The sequence below is a fragment of the Lissotriton vulgaris genome, chromosome 1_1 (assembly GCF_964263255.1).
Source record: "Lissotriton vulgaris chromosome 1_1, aLisVul1.2, whole genome shotgun sequence".
NCBI lineage: Eukaryota > Metazoa > Chordata > Amphibia > Caudata > Salamandridae > Lissotriton > Lissotriton vulgaris.
Window position 1 is genome coordinate 97,036,685 of NC_141685.1, and position 21,046 is coordinate 97,057,730.

The 21,046-nt window shown below is 53.4% G+C and overlaps 1 protein-coding gene across 1 annotated transcript in view; it reads right to left on the reverse strand.

Moving 5' to 3' along the window:
• The window catches only part of LOC147737550 (uncharacterized), a 173,145-nt gene extending 153,001 nt beyond the window's left edge, over window positions 1–20,144 (reverse strand). The window contains exons 1-3 of the mRNA XM_086924455.1: window positions 20,067–20,144; window positions 11,939–12,065; window positions 6,297–6,407 (exon numbers count right to left, since the gene is read on the reverse strand). Coding sequence (XP_086780581.1) covers window positions 6,297–6,407; window positions 11,939–12,065; window positions 20,067–20,144 — 316 coding nt within the window. The remainder of the gene's footprint in view (window positions 1–6,296; window positions 6,408–11,938; window positions 12,066–20,066) is intronic.
• Between the last annotated feature and the right edge of the window lie 902 nt (window positions 20,145–21,046).

The window sequence follows — 21,046 nt, forward strand, 5'->3', positions numbered from 1 at the left end:
AGTGACTCCACCTGCCCTAACTGGGCTACCTGTCCCTGAAAGGCAAAAACCACAGCACAAACAAAAGCCTTAGAACTATCCCCCAAACCCAACAAATCCAGGCCCCAGCCACTTCCTCATATAGGGTGAACCAAGCTGCAGACAATGCTTATGGCTCTAGGGACATGGCAACCATACCTGGCCCGTTAGTGGAACGCCTTTTACCTAGTAATCGTAAAGGAGGTAATACGACTATACACCAATCGAACCTAAGGGGAAAAAATCCACTTTGCCATGTACAGATTTGCCCCCAGCTTCTTCTCCCTATGTGGTCATACCAGCTGGAGTCCAACAGCTGGAGATAGGTCGTGGGGAGTCGTATCCTGATTTAAAAAACAAAACTATCTTTTGATTAAACAAGCGTAGACCTCTGCCCCACCGAATCCACAGTGAAATTTTATTTGCACGCAGGGTTAGCTGGTTGGGACAGAGGCAGAAAGAAATCCCGGGTGACAGCGTTTTGATTAACTTGAGGGACAGCAGGGTGGTCCAACACATTCTCGAATGGAGACCGCCCAGGGAGACAAGTGGTATTCACACACTCCACCTAGGCTATTTTTATCCTCCTAGCTCTTTGATAGAGAGTATGGAAAGTGTGTACAAAAAGAGGGAAATGAGACCACAGACTAAGAATCTACTAAACCCATGTTGGGGTCCTGAGACCATCTCGCCGTTTAACATCCCTGGCAGCAATAGTTGTAGCCCCCTAGACCGGGTTGATTAACTAAACCCTTATGCTAATCACCAGGAACCTATGAATAACCAGCTCGTTAAGCCCCAAAATTGTGAAAGCCTGGTGCTCCCAGAACAACCTGTTAAGAAAAAACGATGAGGCTACATTTGTAGTCAGAATCCGTGGAGCTCCTGCTAAAACACCAGGGGATTACCACCTTACCACACCAGGACGGGGCCCTACACACATGAAGACTGGGACAGTAGAAGAACTACAAAACACTAAGAATTTATCCTGAAACATAGCAGGTCTCTCCTCTAAATGGGATCTTCTGGATTGGGGAGACTATGTAGATACCCATGAGCTATGCATGTTCCAGGAAACATAGTCAACGATAGCATTGTATAGAGTAGTATACGTTGCTTAGTGCACGCCAGCTGTTCAGGGGCCCAGGGGGAGACCCTCAGGGCAGGTATACAGTTGAGTTGTACAATCAAGATGGTAGACACCTCCTCCCCGAATATCTTGTGCATTCTCCTTTCCTTTGATAACTCTCTAAAGATGGCTATTATTAATATTTATTCTCGCCCAGTCAGGCAGGGACAAACCTCACAGACTGAGTGCTTGGCTTCCTTCCTTCCCACTGTACCCGAGTCTGTACACGTAATTATTGGAGGGGACGTTAATTGTCACTTCGAACCCCTTAACGGTATAACTACGACCATTACTAGCGAGGAAGACTCGGTCTGGGAAATACCAGAATGTAATACCTACCCAATAAGGGGGTGGTCCCCCCTTGTCCTTCAATTTAACTCTTTTACATTCAGCCATCTGCTTAGGGCGAGTAATGGCCGCTTTCCCTCTGACAGTCCGGGGAACCCTACTTTTAATAAACAGGGACAGGCATCCATAATTGACTATATCCTGGTAGAGTCGAGTTATGGCATAGAATTCTGGACTTCGCGGTCCAGCCTCGATGTGAGAGTCATCACAACCCATTGCTCCCAGCCCAAGGTTGACCAGGGAATGGTATCACATTCTGTCCCAAATTTTATTTTTTTATTTTTTTTGAAAACCTTTATTGTGCATCAAAGCAGAACAAATACGGGCCTACAACCTACCGGCCGGCCACGAAAACATTTAAGCATCTATGCAACTTTACGGCGGCACAGTAATATCTCTCATTGCAAGCAAGCATTAAAAAGGTTACTCTGTAGTTACCATATTACCGTGTCCCAGAATCAGTGAAGGTTAGTTTTAAAAGTTTTCAGCGCAACAATTAAGGTCAGGTCTACTGTTCCGTACTTATACAAATAAGAAAGAGAAATTAGGTCCATGTAGGTGGGACTCGCCAATAGATATCTTCACCAGTCAGTGCAGTTCGCAACATGCAAGTTCCAGCCAGAGGATGGTCACAAATTATACTCATGCCTAAAGAAGACGCAACATCACAGTGAACACCACGCTACCACCCATCCCCCAGTACGCCTAACACAGGCCTAGAAAGAAGAAGTTAAGTAATAACAAGAAGGCACCATAGAAAAAAAAACATGAACTAAAACATACCCCCCCACCCTACACACATGCAGAGGCTACGGCCTACCCCCCCCCCTAGCAGAGTGCTTGTCACCCCAGAACCCGAAATATAGTATGAGAAGAGAAAGTTGAAGAGAAAAAGAAAAGAGGAAAAAGAGAAAGGAAGAAAGAGTGCAAATCACATAAGACCGGAGGAGGGCCAATGAAATGTATCCAACGCAAGTAAAACAGTTCCCTGGCCGCCCTTACCCCGACCCCAAGACCAGTACAATACCAATACTCAATACCCCCGGCAGTCCGTCAGCAACCCAGCAGTCCAAAAACGGGAAACAGTCCTGATACAGGAGGGGGCTGCCTCAACCCTGTCCCCTGCGAGGCGGTGGTACTGTACAATCCAGCTGCACGGTAGTCCTCTTGGAAGATGGGAACAGAGAAAGGGACCACAGCTGAATAAGGGGACGATCACCAAAGTCCATCCAAGACGCAGTCATGTGGTCCGCAATCTTAGCAGAGGATCCATAGTCCCACGATGGTTCACAGAGGGCAGCTGGTCCGCCCGGTAGTGGCCGTTCCAGGATAGAAAACGGAGGTCCGCCATGAGTCCTCAAGAAAGCCCCCAAGCGTGGTGTCTCGCGGCGTCTCGCAGGCCAGTTCGCCACCCCAGAGAGTTTGCGTTCCTTAGGGGGTGCTGCCGCCAGCACCCCAGCAATGACCGGGTCTCGTGACCACAGTGAGTCAGTGGCGACGTTGGCGAGGGGGCCATGAATTGTAGCTGTAGGATGTGGCGCAGTGTCCCGCATGTGGACAGACTGGGGGGCAGCAAGCAGGGTGGCGTCAATCTGGGCCCCCAATTCCCAGGTAACAGTACGCATGGCGGACCTGAGGTCGGCCAGGGCGCTCAGAACATCTCCAAATGACAAAGGCGCCTCAAAGGGCAGGGACGCAACCCCCTCCCGAACTCGAGTATGGCAGACGAGAGGCAGTCCCACTGGTCGTACATCCTCACCCTCAGCGAGCCTACGAGTCCCCCGCCGGGTCGAGTTGCGGTGGAAACAGACTGGGGGTGCTGGGGCTGCCTCCTCCATTCCGGCACAGTCGTGAAGTGGTGCTGGCCGATGCACTCGTCGCACCGGCAGCCTGGGCTCACTGCTGTAAATCCAAGGCAGAAAGATGGCGCTGACTACGGCGCCAAGAGAAACAATGTAGCGGAGGAGCCGTCCCGGGGCTGAATACCTGATACTTTGTTGCGCCGGCAGCGGCGGTGCCCAGGATCAAAGGCAGCGGGGTCGTGAAGAAGCAAGCGCCACCGACGAGAAATGGGAACCAGCACCGTCCGTCCCACAATGGCCGCCGTCTTCACCACTAGTGCCGGCCGCCTCCGCAAACAAAGACCCAGGCTGCTCTATTCGGCGTCCGGAGGGGAAAGGCGCCCCAGAGCTTCTGCTGCCGGGATCGAAGAAAAAAACACACCGGCGTGATCAGGCTCGCCTCCCGGTTCCGCTGCTGTAACGCAGTTCGCTGGTTGGAGGCAGGATAGTGCGGAAACCGGGAGGACCGCTACAGGGTCAGCGGAGCCGAGGAATCAGGCGGCCATCGCGGTCGCGAGCTAGGCTCCTCCCCCATTCTGTCCCAAATTTAATTGCAACTGAAGGAGGCAGGAGAGTACAATGTCGAACATTTGCACAATCACAAGAAAAAATGTCCTCCCTCTACCAACAAATTATACAGTTTCTAGAAAACGCATTTGATGTCTCAGAAAATAGCCGAGGCCACGAATCATTGCTAGTGTTAGGTAAGAATTGCCAGGATTTGTTTTCAAACTTGGTGGAGTTTTTCTACAATGGGAAAAATAATAATAGGTCTGACCCCATACCGAAACATCCCTGGTACAACAAAGCATGTAAGATGCAAAATGTGCTTTGTTATCAGGGATTAAGGATAAGGACAACCTATGAATCAAAGAAACTAGGGCACACTATAAAAAACCCCTAGCTGAAGCCAAAGCAGAGTGGGAGACTGAGAAATGGGAAGCTATTAAGAAAGCTTTAGACAATAGAGATATGAGAGGCTTTTGGAAACTAGTAAAAACTGGTAAATCCGAAGGCAACTCAGCAATCGAACCAAATCTGGGGGAAGAAGCTTGGAGATCCCATTTTAAACTTTTATATTCAAGGCCTTTAGATGGAGACGTAGTTGCAAGGGTATCTGTTATTGAGCCAATTCCCCTAAACACTTCTCCACCTCTCTGCACATTGGCAGAGGTTCTTCTGGCACTGGCAAAATTGCTACCAAATAAGGCACCGGGGTTGGACAGAATTCCTGGTGATCTGTTTAGGAATGAACAAACAGTATGGGTACCTAACCTACGGGTCTTATTTAACGCCATCCTTAAAGGTATGGCACCCCCACCAACTTGGGCTGGCGCAGAAATTATTCCTATTTACAAAAAAGGCTCCCCTCTGAACCCAGAAAATTATCGGCCAATAAGCCTCATTGATGTCGCCCAAAAGATAGTTGCCCGGGTTCTTCTAGGCCGATTGCAATCATGGATGGATGAGGTGGACATCCTAACTCCTTTACCAGCTGGTTTTAGGTCAAAAACTTCGACCATCGACCAGATTTTCAGATTGCAATTGATTCACTGGAAATCAGTAATCTTGGAGGGTGGCAGTCTTTACCTAACCTTCGTGGATCTAAAACCCACATTTGATATGGTGAACAGCGATCAGCTATGGGGTCTACTCCTTGATATGGGAGTACCTGTATACCTTTGCGACCAGCTGAAGCGCCTACACGATGGAACTTATGAGAGGATAAGACATGGTAAGAAAGGGGAATTGACAGCTCCTTCCCTGTAGAGAAAGGGGTGAGACAGGAAAGTGTCCTAGCGCCGACTCGGTTCTCCCTCTTTCTAAATGGTCTAGTTGAAACTCTCTGGGCAGTGAAGGACATAGATTCACCAAGGTTAGCGAACCGCAAAATACCAGCTTTAATGTTTGCGGACGATACGCTGCTCCTGCCCAAATCCCCTATGGGTATGCAGCGGGTATTGGAAGAGTTCAACCAATTTGGTAGGAAGAGGGATTTGGAGATAAAGCTCCAGAAAACTAAATATATGGTATTCCATGCCAACACTAGAAACTGCCAATCCCCCAAATGGAAGGTAGGCCTTTAGAGAGGGTGTACATTTTTGATTATCTGGGCCTCACACTGAATGACAAGATGGATTGGGGGACCCAAATAAAGAAAGCCAACCTTAAATTAACTCAGTTTATAGGGGGCATTTTAAAAGTACATAAAATGGCACCCAAAAGGTGGTGGGCCCTCCAGCTAAAATGTATAAGACCCAAGCAAGGGGAGCTTCAACCCATGGAGCCGAACGTTGGGGACATTGTTCATCCAACAATATGTTATCTGTAACAGAGAACACTTTCACCAGGAAGCTGATGGGTCTTCCCAAAAGCACTCCCCTCACCCCATTAAGGATAGATCTGGCCATTGGCCCCATTACGACTTAATTGCCTCTCGCCCACTTCTATTCTGGCGTCGCCTACGGAGTTCGCCCGGGTTAGAAACATATATCCAACCCTTCATGGCAAAGAAATTGTTTTTACAATTTAGACACAGGTCGCTCCCACTTCATGCATTCACAAATAAATTGAAGGGAGCCATCAAACTAGATTGCCCTGGGTGCACTGAGACAGAAGAAACAGAACTCCATGTCACACTCTTCAGTCCTGCTTAGAGAAGGTCTAGGTCTAAGTGGGTCATTCAACTATTTAGAAACTTGGGGCTTAGAAACTACTTCAAGGTTTTAAGGCTACTGAAATATGAGACACACGCATTATTCGTTGTCACAATCTCGAAATTGCACTGTGGTGCCTACGCAGAGGCATTATAAAGGGTAAAGAGCTGGGTAACATTTAATAGTGTCTCCTATTAACTGCCAGTGATTTGTATCTGTAGATATCTTTAAGTAGGGAAATCGTTTTGATATTGCTGTTAATCAATTTAAATGTTTTTCTTTTAAATTATCTTTCTTACTCACTTGTGGACAGGTCAACATTGATGATTTTCTCCACATCGTCAAGATCTTTAGAGCACAAGTCTTCTTTTTCCTTTGGTCTTAATGAAAAAACGGAATTGGCAATCAGGGGGCCTGTAATGAAAAGAGAAATATTATTAATTCAAGCTTTTGTGAGCAACAAAATACAGCAGAAGCATTGGTAGGAAGGAACTCGGAGGTAGACAAAGTAGAATGAAAGAAAATGTACCAGTGATAAATGGGAGGGAAGAAAGTACAGGCCCTAAACTGCAATTCCTGGCCAGTCTCCAGGTTATCGATGCTAAGTTTTGTTGTGTGAGCTAAATATGTCTGAGAGTTTTTAGTCATCTCGTGGACCACTGCCTACTACCGAACAAACTTTTATTTTACAATCATAAACAAGAAAGGGTTCCAAGGGGCCTACACCCCGTTTGCGAATACATTCCCGTCCAACCTCAGGAGTCTGTCATGTTTCATAGTTTCGCAATGAATGTTCGTTACAAAACATGGATACCTCTCGTATGGGATCACTGTTTGGGAGGGACCATTACAGCACGGCCCTTCGAAATAGCTAATTGGTATCGAGTCGAAAAGTCATTTTAGGAGGTGGTATAAATAAAAACCCAACATATTATACCCAAGGGAAATGTTGATTCCTGGTAAAAGGGACAGTTTGTGTATTGTTATTGAGCGTCATTTGCGTATTTCTATATTCAAAGAGACCTGGGACTTTTCTGCCTTAACTGGGACTTTGTGTGGCTACTGTTTTCAGTATTTGTAAGCACTTACATACGAGTTTGGGTGGGGGGGGACTCTGTGACTGGCCCATAATTCTGCAGAGGAGAATGTTGTGCACATGTTTCTGTGTCCACCCTATGCCTCCGGCAGTAGGACCTGGCCAGCCCCCATATGCAGGCTGCTAAGTGAACCCAACAACTCTGCTGCACTTCGCATCATCAGGGCAGACTGCCGTCCGGCTGTTGCCACATTTGTGGGTGCTATGTGGGTGATCAGAAGGAATGTGCTTTCCCTCCCTGTACTTGTCTGAAATTGTTTGTATTATTTACTAGGTGCCACTTACTGTTTTATCTAAATGCACGTTTTGTAAATTACTGTTTTAGTTTTTTTTTATCTGTTTTTTTAAGTTAGCGATTGTTTGAACATTTGTGGCCGAAATAAAGTTATTTGACCTGAAGTGAACACTAGCGACAGTCTAGAAAGGGTTGCCAGACAGGGTACAAGCACACAGTGGCATAAGAAAGAGTGAGTGCTATTTTTACCCTATGCAGGTAATCCTGCGTTGACGGAATTGTCTTCTCCCCTACTGTGCTAACGCCACCTTATTCGCTGCTAGGAGTGCCAGCAAGATTTGCTTCCCCCTGTGGGACTGTAAGAGGAAAGTATTGTTTATCAGTAAGCCAACCATCATGTATGTGGAAAGTCTGGTAGTTTTGTCTTGAAAGAGTTTTTCTGTTGTGTTGAGAACTTTTCCCCACCAGATCTGAGTTTGTGTGCAAATCCGTAGCAAATAAATCAAGGTCCCTGCTGAGTCGCAACCCCTCCAGCATCTGCTTGAGGTTCTTGGATTCCATTCATGGAGGTTAACTGGAGAGCGATGTGACTAGCTACTAAGGTTATAGCTGTTTTATGTGTGTTTATTTGAGTGGTGTTAGAGCTCCAACATGTATATATCTCCAGTCGGTATCGCAGAAAGCGTGCCTTATTTCTCTTTAAATAGTGCTTCCAAAGCATTTTGGTTGCATCCCCCAATGTGCACTCTCTATCAATCCTCTTTGGAGGGTATAAATGATTACACAACTTTCGTTGAATTGTTTCACTTGTGATCTTTTAATGAACTCTTTTCATTTGCATGTGACTTTCCTTTCACTTTTCATCTTCCATATTTTTGAAACATTATTAATTTTCATTACGCTCCATATTCCACGCTCCAATGCATTTCGAGCTTTAATTCCTCTTCATCAGGGAGCCATTGAGTCTTTTGAACTCGTCTCCTCCCGTCACGTTGGGAAACATTCAAACCTTCAGTGTAGTCTATTCGCTGAATAGACTACACGGAAGGTTTAAATCTTAGTAACTGGTCATACTTAAATTCTGTGCGTGTATCAAGAGGGAGAGATAGGACCAGAAAGCTAGTCCAGATCCCCAGTTTATATGTCAAGTTATCAAAAAGAGACTAGCTATGGATGGGGTTGGTATGATGTATATATTATAAAAATCATGGTGACTCAGTTGAGTTTTGTCGATTAGGGGTGGCACCTGTTGGGTGTCTTTAGAAAGCCCTCACCCACCAACCTAGTTGGTGGCATGCTTCATCATCGGGCCCACCCAGTGACACCTAGCGTGTCCCGGGTGTGCTACGACGCCTGGTTACAGCGGAGCAGGTATGTCACTGTGTGTGCGGTGAAGGGTAGTGAGATAGTGAGTTTAAGACGGCTTGGCGGGGGTCCCAGTCCTTGAAAACTTTATTAGTTGGGCCTCCGTCAGCGGTTAAAAAAAAGGCTGTTGGACGTTGGGGGCGGGTTACGACCTCCCACGTCCTGTAAAGTGTCAACATGTTTCAGCCAGTGCCTTATCAATATGCTGGCTTTCTTCAGGACTAAAAAGTGGGTGTGAATTAAAAATTAAAAACTAGTGGGTGTGTAGTGTGGACTATGTGTCTACACGCCCTAAAGTGTATCTTACTGTGAGAGGGGGGGATTCCCTTCTCAAGATCACCTGTACAAATAACATAAAGGACAAGGACAAAACATACAGGGAAACAAAGAGTCACAAAACGATATAGGTCATATATATCATGGCAGCCGGCTTAATAGCGATGAGGTGCAGGCTATCAGCGGCTCAAGTGTAATGGTATTGGTGGTACCATTATGGTGGAAGATCGCACTAGAACTTCGAGGTGAAGTGGTTTAAAAAAAACGGAGTATTGCAACAGTGGTGAGAAAGAGTGAAGAATGAGGCGTAAGGTTTATGGCTTACGCTAGTTTTAAGAAGTGTCCTCTTAAGGTTTGTTGAGGTGGCAAGGGGTTGACCCTAGGGGGGAGATTAAAGGGTGGACCACTGGAGTTAGGAACCTGTAGGGAGAAAAGAGCGGTAGCGCTTACCCATGGTCGAGGTGGTAGTGACTGCATACTCACAGGATTTCTGGTCAGCGCCGGCTTTGGACCTGTTGTGCCTCCTTTGTGAAACCGGTAAGGTATGGCCTGTGCCGCCGGTTTAAATACTGAGGCTATTTGGTAAAACGTGCGCACCTGGGGATTGATAAGAATGGTGAAAAGACTCGTGTTTGCCGAGTCATTATCGTGCCCAGGTGAGTGCCGGTTCTTCCTAGTAGAGACGCGGTGTAGCGTGCGAAGTCCGCGCATGCGCGGCGGCACTAGTATCCTGCGCATGCGTGGAGCCGTGCGAGCCACCGCGCATGCGTGTACCCCGGGCGCTATCTAGTGGAATTCTGTCGGTGTGCGCTGGGGGCATCCGCTTGAATTACAAGTGTTTAAAGGATTCGGGCTATATAAGTTGGTGATTTATATCCTAATGGTGAAGGCGCTCCTGGGGTTAAAGGCGCCCCTGGTGCTGGTGTGATTGATTATGCACTATCCAGGCAAATATGATGGGCAAGGCAACAAGCTATGTCCTATCCAGGCTAATCATGAGGGCAGGGCGACCCAGCATCTAGGACCATCAGGCTCAGGGAGTTGTTAGAAAAATAAATTGAATTAATAGAATTAAATTAAGTTAATTAATAGGGGGCAGGTAGATGAGCCCTGGAGTCACAGGGAGGTCAAGGGATTGCCTCTATGGCAAAGAACGCTCAGGGGATGGTACAGTTAACGGTGGTCAGGAAGATGGGCCCTGGACTACCTTGACCAATCTGTAGTCCCTTGACCTCCCTGTGACTCCCTGAGCCTGATGGTCCTAGATGCTGGGTCGCCCTGCCCTCATGATTAGCCTGGATAGGACATAGCTTGTTGCCTTGCCCATCATATTTGCCTGGATAGTGCATAATCAATCACACCAGCACCAGGGGCGCCTTTAACCCCAGGAGCGCCTTCACCATTAGGATATAAATCACCAACTTATATAGCCCGAATCCTTTAAACACTTGTAATTCAAGTGGATGCCCCCAGCGCACACCGACAGAATTCCACTAGATAGCGCCCGGAGTACACGCATGCGCGGTGGCTCGCACGGCTCCACGCATGCGCAGGATACTAGTGCCGGCGCGCATGTGCGGACTTCGCACGCTACACCGCGTCTCTACGCGGAAGAACCGGCACTCACCTGGGCACGATAATGACTCGGCAAACACGAGTCTTTTCACCATTCTTATCAATCCCCAGGTGCGCACGTTTTACCAATTAGCCTCAGTATTTAAACCGGCGGCACAGGCCATACCTTACCGGTTTCACGAAGGAGGCAAACAGGTCCAAAGCCGGCGCTGACCAGAAATCCTGTGAGTATGCAGTCACTACCACCTCGACCATGGGTAAGCGCTACCGCTCTTTTCTCCCTACAGGTTCCTAACTCCAGTGGTCCACCCTTTAATCTCCCCCCTAGGGTCAACCCCTTGCCACCTCAACAAACCTTGAAGAGGACACTTCTTAAAACTAGCGTAAGCCATAAACCTTACGCCTCATTCTTCACTCTTTCTCACCACTGTTGCAATACTCCGTTTTTTAAACCACTTCACCTCGAAGTTCTAGTGCGATCTTCCACCATAATGGTACCACCAATACCATTACACTTGAGCCGCTGATAGCCTGCACCTCATCGCTATTAAGCCGGCTGCCATGATATATATGACCTATATCGTTTTGTGACTCTTTGTTTCCCTGTATGTTTTGTCCTTGTCCTTTATGTTATTTGTACAGGTGATCTTGATAAGGGAATCCCCCCCTCTCACAGTTAGATACACTTTAGGGCGTGTAGACACATAGTCCACACTACACACCCACTAGTTTTTAATTTTTAATTCACACCCACTTTTTAGTCCTGAAGAAAGCCAGCATATTGATAAGGCACTGGCTGAAACATGTTGACACTTTAAAGGACGTGGGAGGTCGTAACCCGCCCCCAACGTCCAACAGCCTTATTTTTAACCGCTGACGGAGGCCCAACTAATAAAGTTTTCAAGGACTGGGACCCCCGCCAAGCCGTCTTAAACTCACTATCTCACTACCCTTCACCGCACACACAGTGACATACCTGCTCCGCTGTAACCAGGCGTCGTAGCACACCCGGGACACGCTAGGTGTCACTGGGTGGGCCCGATGATGAAGCATGCCACCAACTAGGTTGGTGGGTGAGGGCTTTCTAAAGACACCCAACAGGTGCCACCCCTAATCGACAAAACTCAACTGAGTCACCATGATTTTTATAATATAAACATCATACCAACCCCATCCATAGCTAGTCTCTTTTTGATAACTTGACATCCTTAAATTCTAACATGGATGCAGCCTGATATGCCTCATCTAAATATGATACACTATGAAACCATGAAACAGAATGATGAGGGAGTATATAGTAATCTATTCTTATAAAAAGCCCAGAAATTTCCGCACATCTTGAGCTGGGCTCTTCGTACAGTACATACTGGTACCCTAAGCGTGCCAGGGCCATCTTACCCAGAGAGCTGAAGGCCAGCTGGATTTCCTTCATGACCTTCTTGTACAGCTCCTTCTGCCAGCACTGGAGCAGCTCCCACTCCTCGTCAGAGAAACAAGCGGCGACATGGCAGAACGTCAGCGGGGCCTGGAAGAGCAAGCATCAGAGCACAGAGTTCAATCTAGCACACCACAGGCCGCATATTTCTGTCACACAGAGTAGCGTTTGCAAGCGTTCACAGTTTCAAAAGATACCAGAAGAAGACGTGACTCCCCCACTCTGAGCAACTCTAAGTCCAGATTAACGCCTTCAGCCCGTCAGCGGCAACTTGAGAAATCCAAAACTCGCTTACAACAGAACACAGGACTATACAAGTTTCAGCAAACAAAAACTCAGTTTGGAATCCCTTCACAACAGAAACAAATGTCCAGTAAATGACAATCACATAATTACTGGACAGAAACACTAATCCAAGTATGGGTAATGGGTTTATACTTTTATAGCTTCTTTTAGCTGTTTTAGCTATTCCCCATTTTTTCAGACCACTTTTTGAATAAATATGTACATATGTATGTGGTGTTTACATTCCGCAAACCTATCTGAAAGAACAACGAGGAAGTGATGTTCAAGTAGCCAGAGTGGCCTCGGTGGAAAGTATGGGGCCCCTTCCTCCTTTAAAGACTAACATTTCAGGATTAGATATTGGGATTAAACATGGAATGGGCCGCTTCGTCAACAGAACGTGAGAGGTTTGAGGCTTCCAGACAGATATCCTGCAGACAGTGCAAAGCTGATGAACAAAGTCACCAGTTCAACCACATGCCAATAAATAACAGGACAATACCAGAGCAAAATGAGCCTCCCACTCCCAACCCATATAACAGCTGAAGTTATGGATGGCTGATCCCAGCAGCTAAAAGAGGAAAAATGGCAACTGGAAAGCTGTGATTGGAATGCATTTCTGGACAAGGCTGCAGGAAACGACAGCAGTATTTCACAAGCAGAAAACTATTTTAAGAAATTACTCCGAGATTGGATCAGAAGGCACTTCAAAAAGAGCTCCTTCTTCTATATGGGGACACAGTGATGCTCTCTCCTCACCATCCATCCTGCTGCACTCGCCTCCCCTGGGGCCTGCTGGCACAGCTCTCTCCTCTCCTCTCTCATCCTCTGCACTCACCTCCCTTGAGGCCTGCTGGCACAGCTCTCTCCACTCACCTCCCTTGGGGCCAGCTGGCACAGCTCTCTCCTCTCCCATCCTCTGCACTCACCTCCCCTGGGGCCTGCTGGCACAGCTCTCTCCTCTCCCATCCTCTGCACTCACCTCCCCTGGGGTCTGCTGGCACAGCTCTCTCCTCTCTCATCCTCTGCACTCACCTCCCCTGGGGCCTGCTGGCACAGCTCTCTCCTCTTCCATCCTCTGCACTCACCTCCCCTGGGGTCTGCTGGCACAGCTCTCTCCTCTCTCATCCTCTGCACTCGCCTCCCCCGGGGCCTGCTGGCACAGCTCTCTCCTCTCTACCCATCCTCCTGCACTCACCTCCCCTGGGGTCTGCTGGCACAGCTCTCTCCTCTCCTCTCCCATCCTCTGCACTCACCTCCCCTGGGGCCTGCAGCTCTCTCCTCTCTCATCCTCTGCACTCACCTCCCTCGAGGCCTGCTGGCACAGCTCTCTACTCTCCCATCCTCTGCACTCACCTCCCCTGGGGCCTGCAGCTCTCTCCTCTCCACCCATCCTCTGCAATCACCTCCCCTGGGGCCTGCTGGCACAGCTCTCTCCTCTCCCTTCCTCTGCACTCCCCTGGGGCCTGATGGCACAGCTCTCTCATCTCTCATCCTCTGTACTCACCTCCACTGGGTCCTGCTGGCACAGCTCTCTCCTCTCTCATCCTCTGCACTCACCTCCCCTGGGGCCTGCGGGCACGGCTCTCTCCTCTCTCATCCTCTGCACTCACCTCCCCTGGGGCATGCTGGCACAGCTCTCTCCTCTCTCATCCTCTGCACTCACCTCCCCTAGGGCCTGCTGGCACAGCTCTCTCCTCTCTCATCCTCTGCACTCACCTCCCCTGGGGCCTGCTGGCACAGCTCTCTCCTCTCCTCTCTCATCCTCTGCATTCACCTCCCTCGAGGCCTGCTGGCACAGCTCTCTCCTCTCCACCCATCCTCTGCACTCACCTCCCCTGGGGCCTGCTGGCACAGCTCTCTCCTCTCCACCCATCCTCTGCACTCATCTCCCCTGGGGTCTGCTGGCACAGCTCTCTCTTCTCCCATTCTCTTCACTCACCTCCCCTGGGGCCTGTTGGCACAGCTCTCTCCTCTCTCATCCTCTGCACTCACCTCCCCTAGGGCCTGCGGGCACAGCTCTCTCCTCTCTCATCCTCTGCACTCACCTCCCCTGGGGCCTGCTGGCACGGCTCTCTCCTCTCTCATCCTCTGCACTCACCTCTCCCGGGGCCTGCTGGCACAGCTCTCTCCTCTTCCATCCTCTGCACTCGCCTCCCCTGGGGCCTGCTGGCACAGCTCTCTCCTCTCCTCTCTCATCCTCTGCACTCACCTCCCTTGAGGCCTGCTGGCACAGCTCTCTCCTCTCTCATCCTCTGCACTCACCTCCCTCGAGGCCTGCTGGCACAGCTCTCTCCTCTTCCATCCTCTGCACTCACCTCCCCTGGGGTCTGCTGGCACAGCTCTCTCCTCTCCTCTCCCATCCTCTGCACTCCCCTCCCCTGGGGCCTGCAGCTCTCTCCTCTCCCATCCTCTGCACTAACCTCCCCTGTGGCCTGCTGGCACAGCTCTCACCTCTCTCATCCTCTGCACTCACCTCCCCTGGGGCCTGCTGGCATAGCTCTCTCCTCTCTCATCCTCTGCACTCACCTCCACTGGGGCCTGCAGCTCTCTCCTCTCCACCCATCCTGCTGCACTCACCTCCCCTAGGGCCTGCTGGCACAGCTCTCTCCTCTCCTGTCCTCTGCACTCACCTCCCCTGGGGCCTGCTGGCACAGCTCTCTCCTCTCTCATCCTCTGCACTCACCTCCCCTGGGGCCTGCTGGCACAGCTCTCTCCTCTCTCATCCTCTGCACTCACCTCCCCTAGGGCCTGCTGGCACAGCTGTCTCCTCTCTCATCCTCTGCACTCACCTCCCCTGGGGCCTGCTGGCACGGCTCTCTCCTCTCTCATCCTCTGCACTCACCTCCTCTGAGGCCTGCTGGCACAGCTCTCTCCTCTCTCATCCTCTACACTCACCTCCCCGGGGCCTGCTGGCACAGCTCTCACCTCTCTCATCCTCTGCACTCGCCTCCCCTGGGGCCTGCTGGCACAGCTCTCTCCTCTCCTCTCTCATCCTCTGCACTCACCTCCCTCGAGGCCTGCTGGCAAAGCTCTCTCCTCTCCACCCATCCTCTGCACTCACCTCCCCTGGGGCCTGCTGGCAAAGCTCTCTCCTCTCCACCCATCCTCTGCACTCACCTCCCCTGGGGCCTGCTGGCAAAGCTCTCTCCTCTCCACCCATCCTGCTGCACTCACCTCCCCTGAGGCCTGCTGGCACAGCTCTCTCCTCTCCACCCATCCTCTGCACTCACCTCCCCTGGGGTCTGCTGGCACAGCTCTCTCTTCTCCCATTCTCTTCACTCACCTCCCCTGGGGCCTGTTGGCACAGCTCTCTCCTCTCTCATCCTCTGCACTCACCTCCCTAAAGGCCTGCTGGCACAGCTCTCTCCTCTTCCATCCTCTGCACTCGCCTCCCCTGGGGCCTGCTGGCACAGCTCTCTCCTCTCCTCTCTCATCCTCTGCACTCACCTCCCTCGAGGCCTGCTGGCACAGCTCTCTCCTCTCTCATCCTCTGCGCTCACCTCCCTCGAGGCCTGCTGGCACAGCTCTCTCCTCTTCCATCCTCTGCACTCACCTCCCCTGGGGTCTGCTGGCACAGCTCTCTCCTCTCCTCTCCCATCCTCCGCACTCACCTCCCCTGGGGCCTGCAGCTCTCTCCTCTCCCATCCTCTGCACTCACCTCCCCTGGGGCCTGCTGGCACAGCTCTCACCTCTCTCATCCTCTGCACTCACCTTCCCTGGGGCCTGCAGCTCTCTCCTCTCCACCCATCCTGCTGCACTCACCTCCCCTAGGGCCTGCTGGCACAGCTCTCTCCTCTCCCGTCCTCTGCACTCACCTCCCCTGGGGCCTGCTGGCACAGCTCTCTCATCTCTCATCCTCTGCACTCACCTCCCCTGGGGCCTGCTGGCACAGCTCTCTCCTCTCTCATCCTCTGCACTCACCTCCCCTAGGGCCTGCTGGCACAGCTCTCTCCTCTCTCATCCTCTGCACTCACCTCCCCTGGGGCCTGCTGGCACGGCTCTCTCCTCTCTCATCCTCTGCACTCACCTCCTCTGAGGCCTGCTGGCACAGCTCTCTCCTCTCTCATCCTCTACACTCACCTCCCCGGGGCCTGCTGGCACAGCTCTCACCTCTCTCATCCTCTGCACTCGCCTCCCCTGGGGCCTGCTGGCACAGCTCTCTCCTCTCCTCTCTCATCCTCTGCACTCACCTCCCTCGAGGCCTGCTGGCAAAGCTCTCTCCTCTCCACCCATCCTGCTGCACTCACCTCCCCTGAGGCCTGCTGGCACAGCTCTCTCCTCTCCACCCATCCTCTGCACTCACCTCCCCTGAGGCCTGCTGGCACAGCTCTCTCCTCTCCACCCATCCTGCTGCACTCACCTCCCCTGAGGCCTGCTGGCAAAGCTCTCTCCTCTCCACCCATCCTCTGCACTCACCTCCCCTGGGGCCTGCTGGCAAAGCTCTCTCCTCTCCACCCATCCTGCTGCACTCACCTCCCCTGAGGCCTGCTGGCACAGCTCTCTCCTCTCCACCCATCCTCTGCACTCACCTCCCCTGGGGTCTGCTGGCACAGCTCTCTCTTCTCCCATTCTCTTCACTCACCTCCCCTGGGGCCTGTTGGCACAGCTCTCTCCTTTCTCATCCTCTGCACTCACCTCCCTAAAGGCCTGCTGGCACAGCTCTCTCCTCTTCCATCCTCTGCACTCGCCTCCCCTGGGGCCTGCTGGCACAGCTCTCTCCTCTCCTCTCTCATCCTCTGCACTCACCTCCCTCGAGGCCTGCTGGCACAGCTCTCTCCTCTCTCATCCTCTGCGCTCACCTCCCTCGAGGCCTGCTGGCACAGCTCTCTCCTCTTCCATCCTCTGCACTCACCTCCCCTGGGGTCTGCTGGCACAGCTCTCTCCTCTCCTCTCCCATCCTCTGCACTCACCTCCCCTGGGGCCTGCAGCTCTCTCCTCTCCCATCCTCTGCACTCACCTCCCCTGGGGCCTGCTGGCACAGCTCTCACCTCTCTCATCCTCTGCACTCACCTCCCCTGGGGCCTGCAGCTGTCTCCTCTCCACCCATCCTGCTGCACTCACCTCCCCTAGGGCCTGCTGGCACAGCTCTCTCCTCTCCCATCCCTGCACTCACCTCCCCTGGGTCCTGCTGGCACAGCTCTCTCCTCTCTCATCCTCTGCACTCACCTCCCTCGAGGCCTGCTGGCACAGCTCTCTCCTCTCTCATCCTCTGCACTCACCTCCCCTGGGGCCTGCAGCTCTCTCCTCTCCATCCATCCTGCTGCACTCACCTCCCCTAGGGCCTGCTGGCACAGCTCTCTCCTCTCCCGCCCTCTGCACTCACCTCCCCTGGGGCCTGCTGGCACAGCTCTCTCCTCTCTCATCCTCTGCACTCACCTCCCCTGGGGCCTGCTGGCACAGCTCTCTCCTCTCTCATCCTCTGCACTCACCTCCCCTGGGGCCTGCTGGCACAGCTCTCTCCTCTCCACCCATCCTCTGCACTCTCCTCCCCCGGGGCCTGCGGGCACAGCTCTCTCCTCTCCACCCATCCTCTGCACTCACCTCCTCTGAGGCCTGCTGGCACAGCTCTCTCCTCTCTCATCCTTTGCACTCACCTCACCTGGGGCCTGCTGGCACAGCTCTCTCCTCTCTCATCCTCTGCACTCACCTCCCCTGGGGCCTGCTGGCACAGCTCTCTCCTCTCCACCCATCCTCTGCACTCACCTCCCCCGGGGCCTGCGGGCACAGCTCTCTCCTCTCCACCCATCCTCTGCACTCACCTCCTCTGAGGCCTGCTGGCACAGCTCTCTCCTCTCTCATCCTCTGCACTCACCTCCCTTGGGGCCTGCTGGCACAGCTCTCTCCTCTCTCATCCTCTGCACTCACCTCCCCTGGGGCCTGCTGGCACAGCTCTCTCCTCTCCACCCATCCTCTGCACTCACCTCCCCTGGGGCCTGCTGGCACAGGTCTCTCCTCTCCTCTCATCCTCTGCACTCACCTCCCCTGGGGCCTGCTGGCACAGATCTATCCTCTCCCATCCTCTGCACTCACCTCCCCTGGGGCCTGCTGGCACAGCTCTCTCCTCTCTCATCCTCTGCACTCACCTCCCCTGGGGCCTGCTGGCACAGCTCTCTCCTCTCTCATCCTCTGCACTCACCTCCCCTGGGGCCTGCTGACACGGCTCTCTCCTCTCTCATCCTCTGCACTCACCTCCTCTGAGGCCTGCTGGCACAGCTCTCTCCTCTCTCATCCTCTGCACTCACCTCCCCTGGGGCCTGCAGCTCTCTCCTCTCCACCCATCCTGCTGCACTCACCTCCCCTAGGGCCTGCTGGCACAGCTCTCTCCTCTCCCGTCCTCTGCACTCACCTCCCCTGGGGCCTGCTGGCACAGCTCTCTCCTCTCTCATCCTCTGCACTCACCTCCCCTGGGGCCTGCTGGCACAGCTCTCTCCTCTCTCATCCTCTGCACTCACCTCCCCTGGGGCCTGCTGACACGGCTCTCTCCTCTCTCATCCTCTGCACTCACCTCCTCTGAGGCCTGCTGGCACAGCTCTCTCCTCTCCCTTCCTCTGCACTCACCTCCCCTGGGGCCTGCTGACACAGCTCTCTCCTCTCTCATCCTCTGCACTCACCTCCCCTTGGGCCTGCTGGCACAGCTCTCTCCTCTCATCCTCTGCACTCACCTCCCCTGGGGCCTGCTGACAGAGCTCTCTCCTCTCCCATCCTCTGCACTCACCTCCCCCGGGGCCTGCTGGCACAGCTCTCTCCTCTCTCATCCTCTGCACTCACCTCCCCCGGGGCCTGCTGGCACAGCTCTCTCCTCTCCCATCCTCTGCACTGACCTCCCCTGGGGCCTGCTGGCACAGCTCTCTCCTCTCTCATCCTCTGCACTCACCTCCCCTGGGGCCTGCTGGCACAGCTCTCTCCTCTCCCATCCTCTGCACTCACCTCCCCTGGGGCCTGCTGGCACAGCTCTCTCCTCTCCACCCATCCTCTGCACTCACCTCCCCTGGGGCCTGCTGGCACAGCTCTCTCCTCTCCCATCCTCTGCACTCACCTCCCCTGGGGCCTGCTGGCACAGCTCTCTCCCCTCCACCCATCCTCTGCACTCACCTCCACTGGGGCCTGCTGGCACAGCTCTCTTCTCTCATCCTCTGCACTCATCTCCTCTGGGGCCTGTAGGCACAGCTCTCTCCTCTCATCTCCCATCCTGCTGCACTCACCTCCCCTGAGGCCTGCTGGCACAGCTCTCTCCTCTCCCATCCTCTGCACTCACCTCCCCTGGGGCCTGCTGGCACAGCTCTCTCCTCTCATCCTCTGCACTCACCTCCCCTGGGGCCTGTAGGCACAGCTCTCTCCTCTCATCTCCCATCCTCTGCACTCACCTCCCTAGGGGCCTGCTGGCACAGCTCTCTCCTCTCCACCCATCCTCTGCACTCACCTCCCCCGGGGCCTGCTGTCACAGCTCTCTCCTCTCATCTCCCATCCTCTGCACTCACCTACCCTGGGGTCTGCTGGCACAATTCTCTGCTCTCCTCTCTCATCCTCTGCACTCACCTCCCCTGAGGCCTGCTGGCACAGCTCTCTCCTCTCCCATCCTCTCCACTCACCTCCCCAGGGTCCTGCTGGCACAGCTCTCTCCTCTCTCCTCCTCTGCACTCACCTCCCCAGGGTCCTGCTGGCACAGATCTCTCCTCTCCCATCCTCTCCACTCACCTCCCCAGGGTCCTGCTGGCACAGCTCTCTCCTCTCTCCTCCTCTGCACTCACCTCCCCAGGGTCCTGCTGGCACAGCTCTCTCCTCTCTCCCATCCTCTGCACTCACCTCCCCTGGGGCCGGCTGGCACAGCTCTCTCCTCTCCTCTCCTCTGAGGCCTGCTGGCACAGCTCTCTCCTCTCCCATCCTCTGCACTCACCTCCCCCGGGGCCTGCTGGCACAGCTATCTCTTCTCTCATCCTCTGCACTCACCTCCCCCAGGGCCTGCTGGCACAGCTCTCTCCTCTCTCCTCCTCTGCACTCACCTCCCCTGGGGCCTGCGGGCACAGCTCCCTCCTCTCCCACCCTCTGCACTCACCTCCCCTGGGGCCTGCGGGCACAGCTCCCTCCTCTCCCATCCTCTGCACTCACCTCCCCTGGGGCCTGCTGGCACAGCTCTCTCCTCTCCCATCCTCTGCACTTACCTCCTCCGGGGCCTGCTGGCACAGCTCTCTCCTCTCCACCCATCCTCTGCACTCACCTCCCCCGGGGCCTGCTGGCACAGCTCTCTCCTCTTCCATCCTCTGCACTCACCTCCCCTGAGGCCTGCTGGCATAGCTCCCTCCTCTCCCATCCTCTGCACTCACCTCCCCTTGGGCCTGCTGGCACAGCTCTCTCCTCTCCACCCATCCTCTGCACTCACCTCCCCCGGGGCCTGCTGTCACAGCTCTCTCCTCTCATCTCCCATCCTCTGCACTCACCTCCCCTGGGGTCTGCTGGCACAACTCTCTGCTCTCCTCTCTCATCCTCTGCACTCACCTCCCCTGAGGCCTGCTGGCACAGCTCTCTCCTCTCCCATCCTCTCCACTCACCTCCCCAGGGTCCTGCTGGCACAGCTCTCTCCTCTCTCCTCCTCTGCACTCACCTCCCCAGGGTCCTGCTGTCACAGCTCTCTTCTCTTCCATCCTCTGCACTCACCTCCCCCGGGGCCTGCTGTCATAGCTCTCTCCTCTCTCATCCTCTGCACTCACCTCCCCAGGGTCCTGCTGGCACAGCTCTCTCCTCTTCCATCCTCTGCACTCATCTCCCCCAGGGCCTGCTGGCACAGC